The sequence below is a fragment of the Arabidopsis thaliana genome, chromosome 2, assembly GCF_000001735.4.
Source record: "Arabidopsis thaliana chromosome 2, partial sequence".
NCBI classification, from domain to species: domain Eukaryota; kingdom Viridiplantae; phylum Streptophyta; class Magnoliopsida; order Brassicales; family Brassicaceae; genus Arabidopsis; species Arabidopsis thaliana.
This window is the reverse complement of record NC_003071.7, coordinates 4,609,863-4,635,521: the sequence shown is the minus strand read 5'-3', so window position 1 is coordinate 4,635,521 and position 25,659 is coordinate 4,609,863. Positions and strand designations below refer to the sequence as shown.

General features: G+C 36.5%; 3 protein-coding genes and 4 pseudogenes across 7 annotated transcripts; 3 read left to right on the top strand and 4 right to left on the bottom strand.

The window, feature by feature from the left end:
* Window positions 1–318: 318 nt before the first annotated feature.
* On the top strand, window positions 319–1,271 carry AT2G11570 (uncharacterized protein; the record flags this gene model as incomplete). The annotated part of the gene is made up of 2 exons (NM_126858.1): window positions 319–633; window positions 669–1,271. 2 exons carry the CDS (start codon window positions 319–321, stop codon window positions 1,269–1,271), a joined length of 918 nt encoding a protein of 305 aa, NP_178899.1.
* A 2,346-nt stretch (window positions 1,272–3,617) lies between these two features.
* On the top strand, window positions 3,618–8,620 carry AT2G11550 (annotated as a pseudogene; the record flags this gene model as incomplete). The annotated part of the gene is made up of 1 exon: window positions 3,618–8,620.
* Window positions 8,621–9,112: 492 nt separating this feature from the next.
* AT2G11530 lies at window positions 9,113–10,783 on the bottom strand (annotated as a pseudogene; the record flags this gene model as incomplete). Its single annotated transcript has 1 exon — window positions 9,113–10,783.
* Window positions 10,784–12,769: 1,986 nt separating this feature from the next.
* Window positions 12,770–13,400, bottom strand: AT2G11522 (uncharacterized protein). Its single transcript, NM_001335373.1, has one exon. The coding sequence runs from the start codon at window positions 13,150–13,152 to the stop codon at window positions 13,027–13,029; it is 126 nt and encodes a 41-aa protein (NP_001318211.1). The 5' UTR covers window positions 13,153–13,400; the 3' UTR covers window positions 12,770–13,026.
* Window positions 13,401–13,799: 399 nt separating this feature from the next.
* Window positions 13,800–16,977, bottom strand: CRCK3 (calmodulin-binding receptor-like cytoplasmic kinase 3). Its single transcript, NM_126855.4, has 8 exons — window positions 16,729–16,977; window positions 16,083–16,471; window positions 15,806–15,997; window positions 15,435–15,718; window positions 14,913–15,078; window positions 14,738–14,827; window positions 14,352–14,650; window positions 13,800–14,280 (listed from the first exon to the last, which is right to left on the bottom strand). The coding sequence occupies exons 2-8, from the start codon at window positions 16,375–16,377 to the stop codon at window positions 14,074–14,076; spliced, it is 1,533 nt and encodes a 510-aa protein (NP_565351.1). The 5' UTR covers window positions 16,378–16,471; window positions 16,729–16,977; the 3' UTR covers window positions 13,800–14,073.
* Window positions 16,978–21,896: 4,919 nt separating this feature from the next.
* Window positions 21,897–23,897, top strand: AT2G11510 (annotated as a pseudogene; the record flags this gene model as incomplete). Its single annotated transcript has 1 exon — window positions 21,897–23,897.
* Window positions 23,898–24,532: 635 nt separating this feature from the next.
* On the bottom strand, window positions 24,533–25,372 carry AT2G11507 (annotated as a pseudogene; the record flags this gene model as incomplete). Its single annotated transcript has 1 exon — window positions 24,533–25,372.
* Window positions 25,373–25,659: the final 287 nt, after the last annotated feature.

The window sequence follows — 25,659 nt, the reverse complement described above, 5'->3', positions numbered from 1 at the left end:
GCTATCGTACGAGTGACACCTACCATAGCTGCCGAGAACATGGCGTTTGTGAATTCGCTATAGATAATGTAAGATAGCAGATTTTTAGCGCTAACAATGAACAAATTATCTTGTATTCTACAACCATCAGCGGGTGAGGAATCTCTTTTGCTTGACACTGTGGAGCCATTTGATGATGAAGACACAATGGACCCTATTGCTGATGCGTGGAATGAGCGTCTGGATGTAGAACATAAAAAAATTTGGTGGGAAGATATTTAAAAGTTGTATGTAGATTCTCGAGGATATGGAGATGTACATGTCCCAACTGCTGAACAAATGGAGGAGACGCAACAAAATGTTCCACCAATTGAAAAAATGGATGAGTCGGAGTTGTTGTTACCTTCTCTTCTAAAGAGAATAGTGAAAACAGCGGTAGCAGATGCGATGCAAGATGTCTATCTGAGATTGGATAAACTTGAAAGGGATGCAGAGACAAGCAAAACAAAAGAAAAAGATAGAGAAGAGGAAGCAACTGGTGAAAAGACAGATGGTAAAACTGGTTTTGGTGGAGGTGATTTTAGAGGTGATTGTGATACCGGTTTTGATGGAGGTGATTATAGAGGTGTTGCGGAGACCGGTTTGGTGGAGGTGGTGAGACAGGGTTTTTTATCAGTAACATTGGGGAGACTAGTGGTGAAAAAGCTGTTGGTGAGAGTGGTCACGAGGCATTGAAAAAAGATGGTATGTTGAAGCTAGTAGCGGATGTCAAGGAGATAGATGTTGGTGACAAGGCTGTTGACGATGAAATGGTTGGAGATGATGTTGTTGAGACAAAGCCGGGTTTTGGGAACACTGTTAATGAGATTTTGAGGACGGATGATGTGCTAGGTGTCGTTGAGAAGAGTGTTGATGATGAGTTAAGGAGTGGTGTTAAGAAAAGTGTTGATGGTGAGTTAAGGAGTGGTGATGAGCCATCATGTCTTGAGAAGAGTGTTATTAATAATGAGCCGACTAGTGAGAATGAGACAGGTGGAGAGAAACGTGTTCATTTTTTTGTTGAGGGATCTGGCTTTGAGAAGAGTAGTGATGATAAATCTGATGAGATGGCTTGTGGTGATGAAGTTGTAGGAAGGAAAAGAAATATGAGGATGAAGAACTATAATAAGCTGTGTGGTGCTACCGAAAAGGTTAGTGAAGCCATCAATTCATGTCAGTTCGCATTTTACGAAAGAAAAGGCAAAAATAGAAAGAAAAAAAAAGAAGGAGAAGGAGAAGGCGAAGGAGAATGAGAAGGAGAAGGAAAAGGAGAAGAAAGAAGAGGATGAGAAGGACCCAAAGAAGAGGCTTTAGTGGTTGGGTTTTTAGATATACTTGTTGTAAGTTTTTAGGTACAATTGTTCGGATTGGATGTGTTTTGAGGTTTGGTTTTTAGATTCACTTGTTGTAAGTTTTTAGGTATAATTATTCGGATTTGATGTTTTTTGGTTTTTAAGGTTATGTATGAATTTACTAATTAGGTACAATTGGAAACGAGCAGGTACAACTATGTATCTGGGTCTTTGTATGAATCAACTATGTATGTATGAATCAAAGTTTTTTTTGGTAAATTTCAACTATGTATGAATCAAAGTTTCTTTTGGCAAATTTCAACTATGTATGAATCTTAGAGTTTTGATCCAAATCTAAGTCATATAGTTTTGATTTTATAACAAAAAAAACAAAAAAATCTAAAAATATATACAAATATCTGATGAAAATCTTATGTGACGCCGTTATTTTTAAACCTTGGTGACCATCATCGTCTACCTCATCTTCACCATCATTAGTAAATCACTCGCCCAAACCACTTGGCCTCTTCGACCTCTTCTTACCTCCTTTTCCATGTTCTCCAACGGATGGATACTTTTTTCTTGTTTTCTTCTTTGTTTTACCTCAAAATCTCGTGGATATGCTAAGAGTTTCATTATCTCCTCTGGAACAAACCATTGAGAATTATGTTGAACTGGAAAAATCGTCCTTGTGAACGCCAAAACCCAAAGCTCTATCCGATAATACTTGAGCACGCTATTGCCACTACAAGAAATTTGTTCATTGATAGCATAACGTTATAGCACGGATTACTCAACTGCTATTGAAGATTATTTACAAATTTTGTTTTCGTATAACAGCGTGTTATCAACGCTATTAAATAGATTTACTCATATAGCAAGGTTCTAACGCTATGATAGAATTCCTCTAACCCGGGAAACTAAAATGACACATACCGCGAAACACTTAATTTTTTTTTTCTTTTTTTCTTCGAAAGACATATATTCCCTGTGAGCTCGAGAAAACCCTAAGACATAGCCACACTCTCTCAAACCGACGACTCGAATCCTGGAGCCACCGATTAAACCATCCCTTTTGCCACCGCCGTTGTTGAAGTTTGCTGCCGTCAAAGCCGTAGCCGCGACACCAATCCCAATTTCGGCCCTAATTCTCCGATTAAACCATCTCTCTGAATCCCAAATCGAAGGCATGTCTCTCTGAATCTGTAGATTTATTTCATCCCTTTCGTTAACCTAGTTAGTTTTCTTTTAGCTGTCGTTAATCAATTGAACTGTTTTGGTTCTTAATCACTGGATTTATGGATTTCTCTGATTCGATTCTTCAAAGTTTTTATCTTTTGCATGTCCGTGTTCTTTGCAAAATTAGAACTTTTTGTTTATGTGGTTTGATTTAGGCGTAGGTGGATAAATAGAATGCACAATTTTGCTTTCGGAAATTTTAGATTTTTAGATTTTTAAAAAACTTCTCGAGATCTACAAGTGTTTGTTGACATTCTATTACAGCCATTTGTATTGACTTGTTCTTCGAATCTTTGGATCTTTTAGTGCTTGTAATGACATGGTCTCTGAATCTCTAGATTATTTCCACAACTTGTCAAACACATTCTTGCATAAACAAACACATGAAACTAGATATACTCATTCTATTTTTTGTTTTTGCAAGTGCTGCTGCGTAAATAATGGGAATGTGAAGCTGATATTTGGCTCTTATTACGCGACAGGTTAGTATCATCTTGATCATCACTGTTTCTTTTTGTCTTGAACATCACTGTGGCTTTGTGTATTGAACATCAGTGTTTCTTTTTGTCTTGAACATCACTTTGGCTTTGTGTATTGAACATGACTGTCTCTTTTTGTCTTGAACATCACTGTGGCTTTGTGTATTGAACATGACTGTTTCTTTTTGTCTTGAACATCATTGTGGCTTTGTGTATTGAACATGACTGTTTCTTTTTGTCTTGAACATCAATGTGGCTTTGCGTATTGAACTTGACTGTTTCTTTTTGTCTTGAACATCACTATGGCTTTGTGTATTGAACATTACTGTTTCTTTTTGTCGTGAAAATAATCGTGGCTTTATGTATTGAACATTAGTGTTTCTATTGTCTTGAACATCACTGTGGCTTTGTGTATTGAACATTATTGTTTCTTATAATCTTGAACATTATTGTTTCATATAATCTGAAATCATTCTTATGGAATTAGAGGTTTTAAAACACGTTTTCAATTTATAATGGTGGACAAGGATTGGGTGCATCTTTGCAAGTAAGATTTTCAGTAGGAAAATCTGGAGATCTTACCTCTCTTTTTATTCTCCTTTTAAGTCTTCACTGAAGAGTTGATCATATAATGATTTTTTTTTATTACCCTTTAACTCTTCTCTGAAGAGTTGATCCTGCTTATGAGAGAGGGGCTACAAAGTTTGTACGAGATGTGGCTGCAGCTCTGGGAGACGTAGATATGATTATATGTCCCTGCATTGATTGTCGATGTTTAGATCGTCATTCAGCCTCTGTTGTTGATCATCTTGTAACAAGGGGAATGGATGAGGCATATAAGAAGCAGTGTGACTGGTATCATCATGGGGAATCAAACTTTAGGGCTGAGAGTGATACCAAAGTGAGTCAATGGAATGATGAGGTACTTGGGTTATATCAAGCTGCTGAATTTTTGGATGAAGAGTTTGCTTATAAGGTTGGCTTGAGTGAGATTGCAGAGTGTGATGACAAGAAAGAAGATGAGTTCCTTGCAAAGCTTGCAGATGCTGAAACGCCGTTGTATCCAAGTTGTGTGAACCATAGCAAGGTGTCGGCTATTGTATCTTTCTTTAGACTTAAGACAAAAAACGGGTGGTCTGACAAGAGCTTCAATGATTTTCTAGAGATATTGCTGGAGATGTTGCCAAAGGATAATGTGTTGCACAAATCACTGTATGAGGTGAAGAAGTTATTGAAATCTTTTGATATGGGTTACCAGAAGATCCATGCATGTGTCAATGACTGCTGCCTATTCAGAAAGAATTACAAGAAGCTTGACAGTTGTCCTAAATGCAACGCTTCAAGATGGAAGGCTAACTTGCACAATGGTGAAATAAAGAAAGGTGTCCCACAAAAAGTATTAAGGTACTTTCCGATAATCCCGCGCCATAAGAGAATGTTTAGGTCTGATGAAATGCCTAAGGATTTAAGGTGGCACTTTAGCAACAAAAGCAGCGATGGAAAACTCCGTCACCCTATAGATTCAGTAACATGGGATCAGATGAATGCAAAATACTCGTCATTTGCAGCTGAAGAAAGGAACCTGAGGCTTGGGCTTTCTACAGATGGATTTAATCCATTCAACATGAAGAACACTAGATATAGTTGCTGGCCTGTTTTGTTAGTTAACTACAATCTGCCCCCTGATTTATGCATGAAGAAGGAGAACATCATGTTGACTTTGCTAATTCCTGGTCCGCAACAGCCTGGTAATAACATTGAAGTTTACTTAGAACCTCTTATAGAGGATCTATGCCACCTGTGGGACAATGGGGAATTGACATATGACGCTTACAGTAAATCAACATTTAATCTGAAGGCAATGTTGTTTTGGACGATTAGTGATTTCCCTGCTTACGGGAATCTTGCTGGCTGCAAAGTAAAGGGAAAAATGGGATGTCCTCTATGTGGGAAAAATACTGATAGCATGTGATTGAAGTTCAGTAGAAAACATGTCTACATGTGCCACAGAAAGGGTTTGCCACCAACACATCATTTCAGAATGAAGAAGTCTTGGTTTGATGGGAAAGCTGAAAATGGCAGGAAGAGGAGAATATTGAGTGGTCAGGAAATTTACCAAAACCTGAAAGTTTTTAAGAATAACTTTGGGACTTTGAAACAATTTGCAAGTAAAAGGAAAAGGACGGTGAATATTAAAGCAGACTCTGATAGTGATGATCAATCTAGTGAATCAGAGGAGGATGAAGAGGACCAAGTAGATGAGGAGGAATTATCTAGATGGAAGAAAAAGTCAATTTTTGTCAAGTTACCTTATTGGCAGGTCTGTTAAACATTCCTGTTATTTAAATTTCAGATTTCATCACTAATCATTGATTAAAACTTCCTGAGTATTATCTCAGATTTCATCACTAATCATTGGTTAAATTTTTTTGTTTTCTTTCGTGTGTTGTATAGGAACTTCCTGTGAGACACAACTTGGATGTCATGCATGTGGAGAGGAATGTGGCTGCAAGTATTATATCGACATTGTTGCATTGTGGGAAATCCAAGGATGGACTAAATGCTAGAAAAGATTTGGAGGTGCTTGGGATTAGAAAGGATTTGCATCCAAAAACCAAAGGCAAAAGAACATATCTTCCTGCAGCACTTTGGTCTCTATCAAAGACATAGAAGAAGATCTTTTGTAAGCGGCTGTATGACTTCAAAGGTTCAGATGGGTACTGCTTAGACATATCAAGAGGCATCTCATTAGATGAGTGTAAGGTCCCGGGGCTTAAGTCACACGATTATCACGTGTTAATGCAACAGCTTCTCCCTATTGCTCTTAGAGGGTTGCTACCTAAAGGTCCAAGGGTTGCAATCATGCGCTTATGTACTTTCTTTAACCACTTGTGTCAACGAGTAATTGATATGGAGCAGCTTTTGGAACTAGAAACTGAGATCGTTGAAACCCTTTGCCTGTTTGAAAGGTTTTTCCTACCAAGCTTCTTTGATATAATGGTGCATTTGACAGTACATTTAGGCAGAGAAGCTCGGTTAGGTGGACCAGTTCATTTCAGATGGATGTATCCGTTTAAAAGATATATGAAAGTTCTGAAGGATTTTGTGAGAAACACTGCAAGACCGGAAGGGTGTATAGCGGAGTGTAATCTAGCTGAAGAATGCATACAGTTTTGTAGTGAATTTTTGAAGAAGACAACAAATGTTCAGGAAAGTGTTGATAGAAACACTGAGTATGAGAGCAACTCTATACTTAATGGGCGTCCAATCTCAGCAGGCTCTTAAATTAATCTTACTGAAATGGAGACAAAAATAGCCAATATGGCTGTCATCCAGAATATAGCAGTCTCTGAATCTTATGTTGAGTAAGTTCCAATCTCAATAGGCTCTTATATTACTTAGCTATATATATTTTACTTATCCATATGGCTGTCTCTGACTACTTCTCATTTTTCCTTGTATTAGTGAGCATCTGCAACATCTACAAGACTCAAATGTAAGATGCAGACGTGATGCATCACACTTATGGAACTTGCACACTCAGAATTTTGCTTCATGGCTTAAAAAACTGGCATGTTTATCTCTCACACTTGACACTTAAACACTATACTTTATCGGTAAGCATATAGGTGTCTGACAATTTCTTTTTAAATCTTTTAGATACCTCTTGATTCAAACAGACATGAAGAAACACTTAAATGGTTAGCTTATATATGGTCAACGGAGTTGTGCAAGGACATATTCTGGTTATATAGTGAATGGGCAGCGATTTCATACAATAACAGTGGATAAGAAAATTCAGAACAGTGGTGTGTACTATGAGGCAACTGCTATCTGTAAGTCTAGTGCAAAAGACACTTCTCAAGTGGTCGATTTGGTTTCATATTATGGCTGCATTACTGATATTATCTTGCTGGATTATAATGTCTTTTACGTTCCATTGTTCCGATGCAACTGGGCAGTAAAAGGCAATGAAGTAAAGCAAGAGGATGGTTTTACACTTGTAAACCTGAATCATAGTCAAGACTCATTTTTGAGGGATCCATACATACTAGCCTCTCAAGCAAAACAGGTTTTTTACCTAAGAGAAGATGACTCATCACCTTGGTATGTTGCATTGAGAGGTTCTTCAAGAAGATTTAGTCAGAAAGAGTTTGTAGATTCAGTTGCAGCCATTGGCACATTGCCACCAAATGTTGACATAGACGCTGACTTGGATGAAGCTGAGAATGAGAGGACTGATTGTGAAGGAATTTATGTTTGTGAAATGTAGTTTTTTTTGCTTCATTTTCACTCCTTGTTGCATTCTCTATGTTTGATGTCTGTTTCCCATAGTGTGTTCAATGTCTTATTTGCATCATGTGTACTTAACCCTTTACTCTTTCATTTTTCTCATGTGATTTAAGATGGGACAACAAAAGAAAAAGCGAGGTAAAAGTAACAAAAAAAAGGTCAATGCAAAGAATGCCAATGATGAGGTCGAGTATATTGGAACAATTGAACCACAAGTCAATGATGAGGAACATGTAGAACCAGCTGAAGTTCAAGTATCAGATGCAGATCAAGTAGCAGATCTAGATCAGGTGATTGATGGAGATCAGGTGAATGATGAAGATCATTTGGAACTAGATCAAGTAGCAGATCCAGATCAGGTGGTTGATGGAGATTCGGATAAGGTCAATGAGGAAGAGCCTCACGGAGAGCTTGTTTTATCTTAGGGTGATGTTTATGTTGAGCCAAAGCGTAAGCGACATCGAGGACCAATTAGGCTGAAGGATATTGCCAAGGATCCAAATGCAAGAGTAAGAGTAGAGTTCGCTAACATGGGAGAGACTATTGGTAAAGGCTCAGTTAAGCTGGCATCATATGTAGGGGCATTGGTAAGAGAACACGTTCCAGTCACAATTGAACGTTGGAGTAAAATTGGTGAAGAACTCAGGACAGTTCTCTGGAAATCTGTTCAGGTAAGCTTTGTGTAAAATTTACAAGTTTATTAGATATTGGTGAGTACTTGACTGTTTTGTTTTTGACTACAGGCAAAGTTTGAACTTGATGAAGAGTACCAAAAGGTTACAGTGCTTAGGTAGATGGAATGTTTGTGGAGGTCCTTGAAATCAAGGCAAGTTACAAACATTAGAGAAGCTAAGACTAACCAAGAGAGGATAACATGCGACCCAAAAACATTTCTTCTTTTGATTGGCGTAAATTTGTGAAGCTCAAAACTAGCCAAGAATTTAAGGTATGCATTTGGAATTTGTAAATTTATCTATATACAATAGAAATTAACATTCATCTGTTAGGTTGTAAGCGATAGCTACAAGGAAAGAAGGCGCAATCAGATTCCACAGACTTGTAGTCGCAGGGGAATGGTTAGACTTGCCGAAGACATGGTAATAGTTGTACACACTTATATTGTTCATATTGCTCAGCCTTTTTCCAAAGTCCAAACACTTATGTATTAACTAAGATCATTTTTTGGTTTAGAAAACTGCTAATGGAGACCCATCTGAAGTGACAAGGCTAAAGGTTTGGGTTAAGTCACGTACTAAGAAGGATGGTACACCAGTGAATACGAATGTTGCTGAAAAGATTGTGAGTTATTGTTTCGTTTGATTTGCAATTTGGCATTTTGAATGACACTTGATATTTTAAAATGTATCTTATGTGTTTCAGAAAAAGGTACAATTGTTCGGATTGGATGTGTTTTGAGGTTTGTTTTTTAGATTCACTTGTTGTAAGTTTTTAGGTATAATTATTCGGATTTGATGTTTTTTGGTTTTTAAGGTTATTCATGAATTTACTAATTAGGTACAATTGGAAACGAGCAGGTACAACTATGTATCTGGGTCTTTGTATGAATCAACTATGTATGTATGAATCAAAGTTTTTTTTGGTAAATTTCAACTATGTATGAATCAAAGTTTCTTTTGGCAAATTTCAACTATGTATGAATCTTAGAGTGTTGATCCAAATCTAAGTCATATAGTTTTGATTTTAAAACTAAAAAATCTAAAAAATCTAAAAATATATACAAATATCTGATGAAAATCTGATGTGACGCCGTTATTTTTAAACCTTGGTGACCATCATCGTCTCCCTCATCTTCACCATCATTAGTAAACCACTTGGCCTCTTCGACCTCTTCTTACCTCCTTTTCCATGTTCTCCAACGGATGGATACTTTTTTCTTGTCTTCTTCCTTGTCAAAATCTCGTGGATATGCTAAGAGTTTTATTATCTCCTCCAGAACAAACCATTCAGAATTATGTTGAACTGGAAAAATCGTCCTTGTGTATGCCAAAACCCAAAGCTCTATCCGATAATACTTGAGTACGCTATTGCATGCACACGTGGATATTTGTCTATATCAAACTGTCAAACTGTCTAGACCATTGCGATTGATCACACTATATTCAAGGTTGTAATCGTTTAGCTCTTTTACCACTATCTTCTTTGCTTCCTTACATGTATTCTGGTGTTCCTTCTCCACAAAAGAAAACAAATATTGTCCACTTGGTATTAGTCCCTAAGTTTTTCTACGTTTGTCAAACCACTCTACTATCTTCCCTACTATTTCATCTATCAATTGTAATAGCAAGTAGTTGCTTGGTTTCTCTAAAGCACCATTAATATATAGATGCAATCAAATTACTTGTGTCTATGTTGTACTTTTCTCCTCCAAAATAACATGTAGCCCATTTTGTCACATCTGCATTATCATCTAGATATGTAAGTGCCAAAAGATATGTAGTCAAAAAACTCCATAAAACCTTAAGAACTCCGCCCCCGTATAAGCTCGAGCACATTCCCTAAACTTTTTTCCAGAAATTGCTTTGTCTACTCCATAAACCTTCAGGTTCACATTTTGAGGCAAATGGTACAAAATGTCCATGGTGGGACAACTAATAGATATCGGCTATTGCCTTGATGAGACTTTGGTTTCTATCTCAAAGAAACACAATTTTCAGGATCATCCGGTATAATCGACTTGAGCTTCATGAGAATCCAAGTCCAGCTGTAGTTTTTCCCACCATCTACTCCAAAATCAATCAGATAATGGTAATGATCGGGATCTTGAGCCGTAACAACAATTAGGACTCCACCATATGCAGTCTTCATATGAATTCTATCCACAATGATGACTTTCCTCATAGCTCGGAAGCTTTCAATGGAAGCACCTAAAGCAAAAAATAGTACTTAAACTTATTTTCGTCAACCACTTCCACATACGAAACTGAATCATGATTCATATTTTGTAACATGTATATAATAATGCCCAACCCTAAAATCTTTCTTTGGGTTACCTCTAATATCATTTGCAGCTTCTCTTTTTTCTCTACACGCGGTAGAATAAGAGACTTGCACACCAAATCTTCCTTGAACCAAATGAATAAGATCTATTCAGTTGGAGTGGCAATTTGACCTGGATAATCTTTGGCCAATAATGAAGCAACCATAGTCGGTGTGCCTTTCCTTTTACTTCGTCCTGTAGTTTTACTTGAACGAGAGCATGAATGAATCCTTCTATGAGTTCGTATAGAATAAGGCTTAGAATTATTACGCTTTGCAGCTCATAGATACCAATCACATCCATTATGTGCTTCTTAACATGCCATCACATATCTCAACAGCTCTGATTTCTTTACAACAAACTCAAAGATATTGTTGTGTCCCGCCTTATCAACTAAACTTTGGATTGCTTTTTTGCTTCCAAATTCTTGGCCTACCGTAATTTCAAGCTCATCATCCCATAAAATTGGTCCACACACATTTCCTTCTAAATCTCTATCCTCATTCTCCACCATAAACAGATATTGTTTTGATTGTTCTCCTACGTACATAGCAAGGACACCACCACCAATCTCATCTTCTCCACCAATAAGAGATATATCTTCACTATTTGCAACATTTTCTATAACCAAATCCTCTCTCAATACATGATCGAACCGTTCATTCTCATCCATCCTCATATTTGGTTCAACATCATAACTAATTTGAACATGCAATACACTTCTAAACCCTTATTCACTCACATCTTCAAAATAATAATCTAGATCTTCATCATCCCGAATATAATTTGGTCTTACCTTACGTCCTTGGAATGAGAAGGGAAAGTAACTCACTTTAAGCTTTGTCGAAATTCATCTACCTTTCTCTTCCTACAAATCTTCTTAATCAACTTCGCATATTTTACCTCTCCTTTCGATTTCTTCAAAAAAATAAATACATCTTCATCTTCTTCGTTAGAAATCCAAAGTACATCTTCTCTGATACTAATATATTACCCATCATAAGCAAAACGTATCACTAGATTCCTTTTCATTGTCCTTGAAAAGAAAAGAGAGAAAGAAAACGGTCAATAATTTTACATTTTTCATAAGTCAATAAACATAGTTATACCCATTTGTCACAGTTGCACAATATTTAAGATGTACGTAAATATTCTAATTATTTGTACACCTTGGTTTCAGTTTTTCTACAATTAAACGCATTCAAACTACGATTTAACCTTTCTCATCCATAGACACGAACGTCAAACATTACTCCACTAAGAAACAAGAATACTTACCTTAATGAAACGTGGATGTTGAAGAAGAAGTAAGAATTAATGATGGACGGAAAAGAAGAAGATGAAAGGAGATATGTGGATCTTGGATATGTAGAAGAAGAAGACGAGGTGATATATCTGAAATCGTATGAAGAAGAAAACGAATGTTTTTTGCGTTTTTGGTTGGTTTTGGTAGGTTTAGGTGGTTAATAAAGAGAGAATGAATATGATTGGTTGATTCTAATTGTTTGTTTGGTAGCAAAAATTTAATAGAAAATTAAAAAGAATAAAAAAGGGTAAACTTTTATTTCAAATATATTGGGAAGGGGAGGAAATAGTGAGAATAAGTGGATGTTTTTCAAAAATTGATTCAACCAAAAGGGCCAAAGAGATTAAAATCCGAAGAAGACGAAGAAAGGAAACATGTGAAAAAGAGCACTGGGTTGGGTTTCAATTAGTTGTAATTGGGTTAAATTTATTTTTATTTATGTTTAATCTGGTTTAGTGTCTTTGTAAATTGGTTTAGCAAACCGTAAACCGAGCAAAACCAATATTTGCGGATAATTAGTTTTGAACTATTTGTTTATGGAGAAATATGTTTTAAACTTTGAATTCGGAAAGATACAGATCGAGAAATATTTTTTCATGGACATATGGAGCAAGGTAAAGATTGGGATCTATTTGGTATGATGTCATACTTCTCGTGGGAAAATAGACTGTTTTTCCGTAGTCATACACATCAAGCATAACCTAAAGATTAACATTTAGATTTCAATTTCGATCCTTTAAAAACGATAAAATCAAAAAATAAAATGGCATGGATACTTTATAGTTTAGTTTGTTAGAAAATCATTTTCAAAAAATAAGGAATTCAACTGGAGTACAATTTTACAAGCATTCAGTCGAATGATCAGCAAATGGAAAAAGGTCAGGAATAAACGTGATCTGATAACTCAATGACAAAAATCGTGTCAAAAATCACATATTAGGGTAGAATCGTCATTATGTACTTAATGTTAGCCTAAAGTATTTAGTCTCTCAAAAAATCGCTTATTGGTTTGGTTCTAGTTCAAAATATCTATAATTTGGTTAGATTTTTGGTTTAGTTTAACATAATTCGGTTATGTTTCGGTTTTCTGCTTTATAAACTTTCAAATATAAACAAAAGAACAGATTTACTTTTTTTTTTTTTCATAAGTGTTATATTTTATTTCAAAGTTGTGTTGTAAAAAGTACAACTGTGGAAACTTCCATTTACAGGGCTTGACACATTAAGCTTTACAATATTGGACTATATCTAAACAATAGAATAATCCAATATTGTATAAAAGAAACCACCAAGTCCGTCTGTTAAATTTAGGTCCAAAGTAAATGAAGCCCAGTCCAGAAAACTAAAACCCTTTGAAGAAGTAAGCTGTAAAAATCCAAAGCAGAGGCACGTGTAAAGCTATTAACCATTGTTGAGACACGTGGAGAGATGAATCATATGTCGTTGCTGGATATCGTCGATGTAGAAAGCGACCTGAAGAACCTCCAAAATCACCGGAAACCGCCAGAGCTTCAAAAAGAAGTCCATTGGTTTTTAATCAGAGAAATTCACAAATCTTCATCACCGAATCTGCAAACGAAGCTAATTGTCAAAAACGCAGATCGCCGGAAAACTGTTGGAGCCTAAAAACAGAACTCAACAAAGAAGCCAATCAAAGCAGAATAAACTAAATCATGCGAAGAGAACAACTCTTCGGAACTGAAGATTCTGCATATCATAATGCTTCATCATCAAGATTTTAAAACTATAAAACAAAAACAAATCACGAAAACCCGAATTCAAAATTGACCAAAAGAAAATTCTAAATCCTGAACAACGGGAGAAGATAGCCGAAAGACACCCGGTCGACAGAAGCCGGAAGAAACCCGAACGACGATCCTAAACATTTATTGGGATGAGTCTCTCTCTGAAAAATACTAAAGAGAGAAGAGAGAAACTCGTCCGTCAATCTCAATTCACTTTTCCTTACATCCACTTATGTAGAAACAGATTTACTTAATATCATAATTATTCAATATAAGTATATCTATTTTTGATACATACCAAATTATAGATATTTTGAACTAGAATAACTATATCTATTTTTGATACATACTTGAATTTGATTTACTGTGTTCAGTTCGGTTTCGTTACACAAAAATGATTTCGGTTTTAAATTTATTTGGATTCTAGAATAATGAAACCAAACGGTTTATAATTATTCCGGTTAAGTTTCGGTTTTAACATTTTTCACGGTTGATTCGGTTCAGTTTTTGTATTTTTTTTGGTCCACACCTAATGAATGCACATAGTTTACATGCGTCATTCGAGAATCTGAAGTCATGAATAAGACATCTCATTTCAAATCTGAAGAAGAAGTGGTTGGATAGCAAAATGTAAAAGAGGTGATATTATCTAACAACAGAGAGACTATAGCATTTTGGTGGTTGTAACGTGTGAACACTTGTCTTATTCCATTGACCGCCTGAGATAACTTGATCTTATAGCCCAAAGCTGCTTCCCAACAGCTTCCATGTCAGGCCGCTCTTTTTTAGTAGGAGCAGCACATTGAAATGCCAAACTAAACATCTTCCTTAGTATCTTCTCATCTACTCGTTCCCTCGCGTTAGGATCCACTAGTTCAAAAACTCGCCCTTCATTGTACTTGTCGAATGCCTACCATACCGCAAACTCGATTTAGTAAAGGATGATGTAAGTTGGAGAAGAAACATTATAAAGTGGCTTACCCATCGGACCGTAATCCTCTCATCAGGAAGTCGCTTGGCCTCCACTGGACGACGGCCTGTGAGTATCTCCACAAGCAAAATCCCGAACGAGTAAACATCGCTTTTAGCAGTGAGATGATAAGTTTTCATGTACTCAGGATCGAGATAACCAACGGTTCCTTTCACTTGAGTTAAAATGTGAGTCTGGTTCGAGTCAGTAGGACCGCCTCTCGCAAAGCCGAAGTCTGCTACTTTGGCTCTCATGCTATCTGTGAGTAGAATGTTCGACGATTTTATGTCACGGTGAATTATCTGTCTTTCTGTTCCAAAGACAAGAATCATAAAATATCAAATAAGATCCTTTCAAGATTTATACTTATATTATGAGGAAGCACAACATTCTCTACCTGCATAAGAATGGAGATAGGTTAAGCCATGGCAGACATCAATAACAATCTCCAACCTTTGATTGAAATTAAGTTTAGTTCCACGAGCACCTGCAATAACAAAAGGAGTCTTTATGGTTTAGTCATATGTTTTTATAGCCATGACAAGCTCGGGAAGATGTAAAGAAGTTCTTACCGTCCAAGTGATCGCGGAGTGTACCATTTCTGACATACTCAGTTATGATAAGTCGCTCGTCTCCTTTGTCAACATAACCAAGAAGCTTCACTAGGTTCCGGTGGCCAATTTTAGACAAAAGGTCAACTTCACTTTTAAACTCCGTTCGCAGATTCTCAAAGTGTTCCTACAAGACAAGTAAAATCAACACTTAATTAGTTCATATTGTGCAGTGATCAAGGTCTCAATGGCACTGTATTAGTACAAATGATCGTTAATCTTCAAGATTTAAAAACCAAAGAATAGATATCTAGTTAGAGTCCTAATCATGGAATCACAAAGCAACATTACTCAGTAAGGCTAGACCACATATAATTAGTGTGAGAACTTGATTTCCTAACACTACAAGAATCTAGTGCCTATTAGTTGATCATGTAAAGGTTCTATTATTAGCTTCTGTCAACGTTATAGGTCATGACTGAATAAACTATACTACAAATTTGATACCACAAGAAAATTGAAGCTGAAAGATTATAAGAGTACCTTTTTGGCTCGTTTTATGGCAACAACCTGGCCATCATCTAGAACGCCTTTAAAGACTACACCAAAGCCTCCTTCACCAATTTGGTGACTGTCTGCAAAATTACCAGTTGCTGTATTAATCTGACTCATGGTCAGATTCAAAGGTCCCAGTCTACTAGGCCTTGGGGACATAGCATATCTAGATGGACTCTGCGGTACGCGGGATGGACTTGGTGGTGCTCGGAATGGACTTTGTGGAATCTTCTCAGAAGAAGGGCTCATTTCAAAAGAAGAAACTTGGTGCACTGTGATAGAAATATATAAGCTTCAATGTCAAATGTTATTATTTCATAGCTACAAAAGAAAGATAAATGTGAGAGACACTAAGTGACCTGAGTTAGATTCTTTAGGTAGAACTTCATGACTATTTGCTTTCCTCTCTTTATGAAAGCAAGGACAACAAAGAGCGCAACACAAGAGAAGAAACCCACTTCCTGCTATGCTAACTTTAACATGGCTATATTCAGTTTTAGGCTTACTATTTTTGGAATCTTTTACAGTTTTTTCTTCCAAAAACCTTCTCCCTACATTAAACAATGTCACAATTAACCAAATTCGGTTACTATATATAATCAAAGGAGCACAAAAAAATCTTTAAATAGAGCAAACCTAGTAGAGAGTGAATTGTGCAGAAGTCATCACTAAAAGAATCCTCAAAGATACAACCATTGGCTTTGTGAAACCGTAAAGCTTCGCAAAACCGGAGTTTCTCCACCGGATTACCGTTAATTGTGAACAAACTCCCTTGTTGATAAGGCTTTGTGTAGGTCAAGTGATCAGACTTACAAACACTCGAGCTTACAAAGGATGTTGATGCAGAAGTTTCCTTGATTTGTAACAACATTAACAGACCAAACAAAGCAGTAATCACCAATCTTGTGAAGCTCAAATCATCTCCACCCATGGTTTTGGTTTTATCAACAAAATACACAACTTCAATTATCCATTTATAAACTCAGTTATGAGAATCTTTTGAGTTCAGAAGATTTTCTCTAAACCTGTAGAAACAAAAACTCAGCTTTAGAAAGCTTCCAACATTAGGGTTCCATTTCAATACTATAGCAAAGATCCAGTAAGAGATTTCCTAAACCCTAAAAAAAACTCTCAATTTCGGAATTAAAAGGTTTCCAAGAAAAGAAAGAAAACGAGAAATCAATTAAGCGAAATCAAAACAGAAAATTTTTTGATTCGAACTTTTGTAGAAGAGACCAATTTAGAGAAAACCCAGGAGAGTTAAGGAAGAGAAGACCAAAACCTGGAACACGATCTTGTAGCTTTGACTTGACTGTACAGTATTTGAATCAGTTTGACCGAATACAAAAGATTTATTCTGTTTTCAGAGAAGTATGGCAAAAGAAAGAAGAATAACTAAAGTACTTTTGTCTGAAGGAGAAGAGTTAGGGACGTGGTAACGATCTTATGGAAGACATCGTGTGGAAAACTTTGAAAATTCGTGTTCTGTTTTTTTGTTTTCCGTCTCAGGAAAGTTCGTGTTGTTTTCTCTGTTAGATGATGGGAATGGAAAAAAAAAATATATATATATCAAAAAATCAAATTGAAAATAGTTTTTGTAAATTCGAAGCAAACCGGCGGTTGAACCAGACCACAAACCACAATGATTGATAGTCGGCAAATAATTATTGAAAACTAGATTTTACCGCGGAATAATTTATATTTTAAAGTTACCATATATAAAAGTTTTAAAATTGTATCTATTATAGTTTACGATTGTTAACGACAAAAAAAAAATAGTTTACGATTGTTATTAAATTAAATAATGATATATCACGAGTCTACAAAATAATTGTTAATAAATTGAAAATTTAACTTGTATTAAAGTGGCATGTTAAGATTATTTTAATTTTTTATAAATATTGATTCAAACCCATCTTCCACAAAATCACGTTCCAAAATATAATATAGGGAATGTGACACGTTTAGGCATTTCTATGCACTTTTATTCCTTTTGAGGCACTTCTGAGGGATGAGACACTTTTTCTTGTTTCGTGGAGAATAAATAGACAATTATATCCTTTTCAATCTAAACCATCAATTGCTTAACCAGTTAGCATAGTTTTGTTTTGATTTGGTTTCTAATAAAACGACAGTTGATATTTACAGATGAGAAAGGGAGCTACCTTCGCCGACTGAAATTATCTCACAATATCGATGTTGATGGCAGTTAATTCTTCTGACCAAGGAATTATTTTGAAAAGTCGATTCGGAATCTCCGAGTCAGGTATGATCCTTGAATTGGTTGATATTCCTGTTCAACGCTCTCTCTCCCATCCCAAAAATCTCTTGAAACGATATTTTTCAATTGAATAGCCTCTGCCTTAACCACGGCTTGGGAACAATGTTTATGCAGCGACTTAACCGCCACTGGGATGGGAAAGATGACATAGAAGTCGATTAGGAATCTCTGCCTGTTTGGTATCGACCTGCCATAGCGATGTTTAATCATAGATTTTGATAATCTTAATATTATGGAACTTGTAGATATCTGAAAGGTTTAGAATAACGAGAGTGGCGAGTAGAGATATTTTGTTGCTGCAAATTGTTGTGTACTTCTGATAAGCAGATTTTTACGCCTACTTATATGCTGAATGCTGTTTGAGTTCAGTTCAATTCCTCTAAAACACAAACATGTCGATGCAGTCATAGAGGGTGTCAATCCAGTCCATTGTATTGCTAGCAATCAAGATGTGTACAAAAACAACTAAGTCAAGCCAGATTATAAAGATGGTGGGTTTCTAGTAACACTCCTAGGTCAGGATTCAAACAAGTAAAAATAAGAACTTAACAGCCCTACTCGATCATTGGGTCGAGTAGAACCAACATGTGACAAAATTAAGAACTAAAATGCAATCAACAGGGGATGTAAATGGAGGATACAAATAACAGGTAAATAAAAGTGTAATCAATAGGGGATACAAATCAATCTTATAGAAGTTCTAATGATGGATTCATTGATAAGGGCAACTCTAGGGTTCATCAAATGGCTAATAGGCGAAAGGTAGATACCCATGACGATAGATTCAAAAACCGGGTCAATCCACTCTCGTGACAGAGATCCCCATAACTCTACCACTTCCTAATCTCAACTCTCGTTGATGAAACATAGCAGAGCAGGGTTTAAGAAATAATCTACCAAAGCCAATAGGCAGACAAGCCAATCCCTTGGTCGAGTTTACATATCTCTGGAATTCGTAGGTCAGACATCCATTTGAACGTCTTTTGGACGCTGGACGTCTATGATCGAATCTCCACATTAGCCAGCGAAAACCGCATAGGGGCCAAGCGAATCCAGAAGGGTATAAACCTAAACACTAACCAGCTAACTAACCTAGAGATTATCCTAATCTAATCCATCCTCAAGAACCCTAATCACTACTCAAGCAACATTCTCAAGAACACAAACCCAGAAATTACTAAAATCATACCAAAATGTAGATCTAAACAAGCTAAACAACTTTACTTAAACAATCAAATGCAAAAACGAAATAGATTAAGAGTAATTAAGGTTTCAAGATTCATAAACACAAAGAAAAACTGAAAGATAAAGCATAGATCCTTTGGACAAATCCCAAAGTGATCTATTTATACTAAAATGTTGGAAAATCTAGATTCATTAGAAGACAAGAGACTTGAGGCGGTTTTGGCGAATACTCGACCTTGGGGATTGAGTAAAGAGGGTGCTGCAAAGTCTGCGCCTTTGTGTCTATGCTCCGAGTGATCAATTGGTCAAGTAGAAGCTTCATCCTCTCCTATCCGTATGCTCAGATGTCTGGTTGAGTGGGGAATGAGGAGGATCCAAAGACGCTTTGATAGCTCAACAAGTCTTGTAAAGATGGTCACCCTTGGTCGAGTAAATGAATCGAGTAGTGGATCGAGTAGGAGGGTTGAGTAGATCAATCTGCTGCTTCATCTAAGGTTGCCTTGATCGAGTAGGAGGGTCGAGTAAACTGCAGCCTCCTTTGTAGCATCCTGGATAGAGTAAAGAGGTCGAGTAGAATGATGCCTCTTTTATAGCTGCCTGGATCGAGTGAATGGATCGAGTAGAGTCCTTTTAAGCTCCTTTTGCACCTGCAAACACACCAAAACATGCAATGCGAATGCAAGATGATCCTAGATGCCTAAGTATGCAAAACAAGCTAAAATGGTGCAAAATGATATGATACAATGAGCAAATGCATAGCTAAATGATGATAAACATACACCTAAAATGAGTAAAATACAGTGTTATCAACTTCCAACACCTAGACTTTAGTCGGCTTTATATCATCACATGGTTCTCATAAAGCAATTTTTTTACTGTATTCCCCATTGAAACATGAAATGAAGGGTTTTATTTTCTGAATAACATGACATAGCTGATTAAAGGATTGATGTAGGTAATTTAGTCGGTGGCTTTACCATGAACAAGGTGAATGTTGCCATTTCAAATACATTATGCATCGTTAGCAGAAAAAATATAAAGATATCTATGTACATAAAGCATCTAAATCATAATGGGCTAGAATTGAGAAAGAAAATTCCAGTTGCGTTCATAAAAAATGATAAATTGTATCAACCGTAGTAGAATTCATGCCGTGGTTTGACTTGATCCCCATTAAACAAGAAATTGGTATGAAAAAATATAAGAAATTGTTTCTGCAAATTAGGTAGTATCCACAATATCATGTCCAATAAATAATAGACTGCAAACTATTAATGTCCACTTCTGTATGTCCAACGATTATATCATAGTAGTTCATTGATGAGTGTCCAATATTATCAAATGTACTTTAACCTGTTATGTTGGTTATGTTTGATATAAATTATATCTTTCATGTTTTTGACCTTATTTTCTTCTTGGACTATTTTTAGTCAAAGCCAAAAAAAAAAACTTGAAACCATGATTTATATTGGTTAGTGATGAATCTGTTGTTGTTGTAGGAAAAAGAGGCTTCCAAATAATTTGTATTCTATCAAATTGATGCTTCTCCCAAAATGTTCAGCTCTACTTTGCACCTCTTTGAATGTATACATGCAAATAATGAATTCAAGTTTTATTTTTGATTATTTAAAATCTTTCCCACAATGTTTTATGGTTATTGGTTTGTTTTCTTTGTGTTTGCTGATTTTTAACTTTTCATTATACTGATTTTGTTTTATGTATCCACAATATCATGTCCACTGAATCAAGGAATAAAAAACTATTGCTCTCCCCTTCTGTGTGTCGAACTAGTCAAATCCATGTAAAATTGATGAGTGTTTCATAGTTTTGAATTGATTAGTGTCCAGTATCATCAATTGATGAGCCGGTTATTTTGGTTATGCTTGATGGTTGAGATCTGCACAAAAAGAAAGGAGTTACTTCACGATTACAGACGGTTGTAATCCAGTTATTATTTCGATGTCGACGAAGGTACGATGAAAAAATATCCTTAAAAATAGTAACACGATTACGATAATCTATTATGCTAATCGGTTATTAATGTGAATTCTCTGTTTTGTTTGGTTAGGGATTGATGGATGAGTTTTGTATGGTAATTTGTGAAGATTGGGTTTGTTCTTCGAATGGAGAGTGGAAGCTGGAGATCTGTAACAAACTGTTTTCTAGGGTTGTTCCAACTTCTGACGAAATGACATTAGGAGCGTTTAAGTCAGCGATTTTGTAAGAGTTCAGAATGAATGGTGTAAATCCTTTGTTGAGTTATGCTGCACCGGATGAAGATATGTTCACATCAAAGGAGAAGACTCCTCCACTTTTGGTTACAAGCGAGGTTGGCCTTCTGTACTATCTAAGTGCATTTAGAGAAAACAGAGGTCTTAATTTTTTTGTGAAGTTTGAAGAAATGGAGGAAGATTTACAGAGTTTTGATACACGAGGAGATAGTAGCACTAAACGACCGCGTCAAAGCAGTTTGGAGGCAGAAAGTGGTTCAAAAACGCCTAAAAGTGGTGTCATATCTGTTCGCGATATATCGTTTGTGGGTTCAAAAACTCCTACAATTTTGTTGACTCCTCGTGATGACGAATTCATGGAGGAATTGGAACAAGCAGAAGCAAACATATGAAGTAACAATGGGCAGAAATCGTCACGAAATGATATTGAGAATGAAGGTTTTAACATTGATGTTGAAAACTTGTTTTTCGTTGATAACGATACAGAGGAAGTTAAAGCAGTCACGGAAAAACCTGAAGATAGTATGCCCTTTTGCGGTTATGATAAGGAGTTTTGGTCAAATTTCCTAACAGATAATTATGGTGGCTCCAATGCTAATGAGTTGATGGTATCAGGAGGTTTAGATGTAAGGTACGGGTCTAACAATAAGGTTGTGGGCTCCAATCCGGATGAAGTAGTTTTCTGTACTAGCAGCGGAGTTTCTGATCACGCTATATATGTGAACAAGACCGAACAAGTTATGAACGGTAAAGATGGTCGGTGGAGTTGGAAGCTCTCAGGGAACAAGGAAGGAGGTCAGAAAGTTGGAGGAAGTGGATGACGAGGAATTTGGCATTCCACCTTTGTTTGGGGACATCGAGTATGAAGTAGGTAACTTACATGATTTGGACATTGATGATGATGGTAAAGGTATATACCAGGGAAAAGTGTATGCGAGCAAAGAAGATTGCCAAATAGGATTTGCTATATATGCGATAAAGAATCAGTTTCATTTCAAGCAAACAAGAACAAAATGGAATTATTTTGTTCTTAGTTGCTCAGATGAGAAATGTGATTGGAGAATATTGGAAACTATAATGAATGGCGTTGGTTACTATGAAATTAAGAAAGCGCAACTTCAACACACATATTCGGTTGAGACTAGAACGCAGTACATGAAGAAAGCAACATCAAAGGTGATTGCATCTGTATTTAAGGCAAAATACTATGAAGTTTCTGTTGGTCCTGTTCCAATGGATCTTCAGCAATTTGTACTAGAAGATTTGAGGGTTTCTGCATCATACAAAAAGTGTTGGAGAGCTAGGGAATCAACTTTAACAGATGCTGGCGGGAGCGATGAAGAGTCGTATAGCAATTTGGCTGAATATTTGCATCTTTTGAAGTTAACAAATCCGGGGACGATAACACATATAGAAACAGAACCTGATATTGAAGATGAAAGGAAAGTGAGGTTTTTATATATGTTTTTAGCTTTTGGGGCTTCAATACAAGGTTTTAAGCATCTAAGAAGGGTTTTGGTTGTGGATGGTACACATTTGAAAGGAAAATACAAGGGTGTTTTACTCACAGCAAGTGGTCAAGATGCAAACTTCCAAGTGTATCCACTAGCATTTGCTGTGGTGGATAGCGAGAACAATGATGCATGGACTTTGTTCTTTACAAAGTTGGAGAGGATAATAGCTGACAGCAACACACTCACTATATTATCATATAGGCACGAATCGATAAAGGTAGGGGTGAAGAAGGTATTTCCGCAAGCACATTATGGTGAATGTATTATTCACCTATGTAGGAATATCCAAGCCAAGTTCAAGAACAGAGGATTGACGCAGATAGTGAAAAACGCTGGATATGAGTTTACGAGTGGAAAGTTTAAAACGCTTTATAATCATATTAATGCCATTGACCCCCCTTTGCAAAAAGTATCTACATGACATAGGGATGGCTCATTGGACAAGGTTATATTTCCCTGGTCAGCGTTTCAATTTGATAACTAGCAATATTGCTGAAATGTTAAACAAGGCGTTGTGCAAGGGGAGATAGTCACATATTGTGGAATTGCTAAGATTTATTAGGTCTATGTTAACACGTTGGTTCAACGCGCGTCGGAAGAAGTCACAAGCACATTCATGTCCAGTACCTCAGGAAGTTGACAAGCAAATTTAAAAACTTGACAACATCAAGTGGAAGCAAGGTTGGGAGGGTAACCAGTTGGAGCTACGAGGTAGTTGGGAAGCTAGGTGCTAACAATGTTGTTGATCTTGAAAAGAAGCAGTGCACTTGCAAGAGATATGATAAACTGAAGATACCATGTGGTCATGCTTTTGTGGCTGCCAATAGCATTAACCTCTCGTACCAGGCTTTAGTTGATGATTGTTTCAAACTACACTCATGGGTTGCGTGTTACAAAAGAGCAGTATACCCTGAAGCAATTGGCAAAGAAGAAGACATACCCGAAGAGCTCCCACACCGTTCCATGCTTCCACCATATACTCGGAGACCATCAGGGAGGCCTAAGGTAGCAAGAAAACCATCAACAGGGGAATATAAGGTTAGATAAATATTTTGTAAATCTCGTACATTGTCTAAGCTTTTGAAAAACTAACCAAACTAATGTAACATGTTGGTTCACATGTTAAACGTAGAAACCTAAGACAGGAATGACGCAGCAGAACAGGTGCTGACGCTACAAAGGATTGGATCATAACAAGACAAGTTGTTCTAATCCAATTTGAGAAATTGTGTATTCAAATTTCAGTTGTTAATATAAAATATGTATGATCTTTAACTAGTTGCTATGTTTTTGTAAAAATATTTCAGTTGTTATTGGTTCCGGAATATATAACCTGGAATTTCATTTTCTGCTAAAAGGGGCGATGATAAGTAAGAGGAATGATAAATTTTTGGAATAAGTAAAGGAAACATATTTGTTTGTTTAGTTGCAAACTAAAACCTGTTTTGCAGTGTGTCCACGATTTGGTACAACAATGATGGCACCGGAATGTGGATGGATGTATGACTGAGTAGGAAGATTTGGATCGGCGGGGTGGGAAGAATCTCTAATGTTTGTATTGAGCAAAACGGTGTACAAAGTGAGTAATGAAATGTAAGTTTCTATAAATTATTGATATTCGAGAGCGATAAAGCTTACTGGGGAGAATGGATGCAGTTATAAAATCAATTCCATAAAATGTTGGAGACGAGGTAACGGTCGAGGACTTGTTTATATAATTGTGCCAAATAGTGGACAAGTACCACTTAATTTAATATCTTCACATATGAAAAAATCCGATAGGTAACTTCACATATAATAACTTCATATATAAATAAAAGCATAGATTCTTAAGTTTGTCCGCAAATGTGAAGAACAGAACTGAAATTTACTTATGAAATAAGTGCTACTTCTTGGGAGAGGTAAAAGTAAATACATGTGTTACACCTCTGTCCCTCATACTCATTGAGGTTCTGATGGTCCGACCAACACTCACCGTAATCCTCAAACTCCCAGGAACTTTTGTATGTCCCTTGGCGACGTGGACCAACCTCGGTGATATGAAACATTAGCTTATCTGCGAATAAGTCGACTTCACTAAATTTATAATACCGTCGCTTGTACTGAGTATAAAATTGCCACGTGATTGATCCACCGCAACTATGAAGCATGATGTAAAGTAGACCAGCATGTGAGAAAACGTCTTTAATAGCATCCAAAATAGCAATTGCTTCTGAAGATATAGGGCATACAGATTTTTGAAGGCTATGCATTTGGTGTAAAACATGTGATAACTAGACGATTCATGAGCCATGTGAATGAAAACAGGGGACATATCTAGTCGAACAGAAGAAAGAGTTTCCCTTGAAAAACAGCGGCTTTGCCATCGGGTCGTGATTGAATCCAAGCCTTTAACATATCAACACCGTCCTTAGAAATTAAGCTCACTATTTTAGCAGCTACGTGTTCAGGCATGTGGATATCAGGGAACGGGGGAGGCTGACAGAAAATGATTCCAAAAGTTAACACTAAATTTGGATGATTGTTCAAATAGCGAAGATTAGTAGTTAAACATTACCTTTAGGTGAAATTGAACCAAAGGTTGACGAGGAGGCTGGACAGCAAATTGATTTCCCCTAACAGGGGCAAGGGCACTTGGTGGTAGCCAGAAATGTCTAGTAGGGCCATTGGTCGAGGGTGGATACATTTGCCTTTCTCGCATACGATTTTGGGCATTTTGGATTATCGACTCGGATAGTACTGAAGGTGTAGAAATAGCGATCTAATAATGAAAATTTAAGTAACTTTGAGATCGTGATAGAATGGGAACCCTAATAATCTGTCACATTGGAGAGGGTGGGGTGTGGTGGTGAGATGAGTTAGTGGCGACATATGTAGTGGGTACTACAAAATAAAAAAAATTTAGACATGTAAATAAGGTTTCTCATGTCCAAAATAAATCATGTGTGGCCAAATTATGTTATTCAAAGATATATATCTCTATGGTATATAATATACAGACG